This window comes from Propithecus coquereli, unplaced genomic scaffold (assembly GCF_000956105.1).
Source record: "Propithecus coquereli isolate 6110/MARCELLA unplaced genomic scaffold, Pcoq_1.0 Scaffold82, whole genome shotgun sequence".
Taxonomy (NCBI): domain Eukaryota; kingdom Metazoa; phylum Chordata; class Mammalia; order Primates; family Indriidae; genus Propithecus; species Propithecus coquereli.
The window spans coordinates 197,197-197,651 of NW_012154396.1; the positions used below are offsets into that span (position 1 = coordinate 197,197).

General features: G+C 30.3%; 1 protein-coding gene across 1 annotated transcript in view; it reads left to right on the forward strand.

The window, feature by feature from the left end:
• The window catches only part of FSIP2 (fibrous sheath interacting protein 2), a 121,964-nt gene that overhangs the window by 15,938 nt on the left and 105,571 nt on the right, over positions 1-455 (forward strand). The window contains 1 exon segment of the mRNA XM_012663633.1: positions 204-330. Coding sequence (XP_012519087.1) covers positions 204-330 — 127 coding nt within the window.

Consider the following 455-nt stretch of genomic DNA (forward strand, 5'->3'; position numbering starts at 1 on the left):
TAAATATATACATATATTTTTTTCTTTGTGTTTAATCACAAATGGAATATTACCACATTTATACCCTCCTATTTTTGTGACCTTACAAGTCACGAGACAGGAGTGATTGTCCACTTCCAATATACTATCACATTTTAAATATTTGTTTTGCATTTTTAAATGTCAAGTTGATATTAACCAATGTATTTTCTTTAATTTTGTAGAAACAAGCCCTTCTAGAGAAAAAAATGGCTTATCATTTACAAAAAATGCAAGATACTGGCTTTAAAGGAGAAGATACGGAAAAAAATGCATTTAAATACAAAGGACAAGATGGAACATTTTGTGAATGTGAGAAAACTAAAAGATGATGTAGCTAAGCAGGAAATGCATGTTTATGTAAAAATCCTTTTGTAATACTCTATGTACTTACACTTGCTACCCACTTTGTGCCAGGTGCTATTCTAGGCATTTCC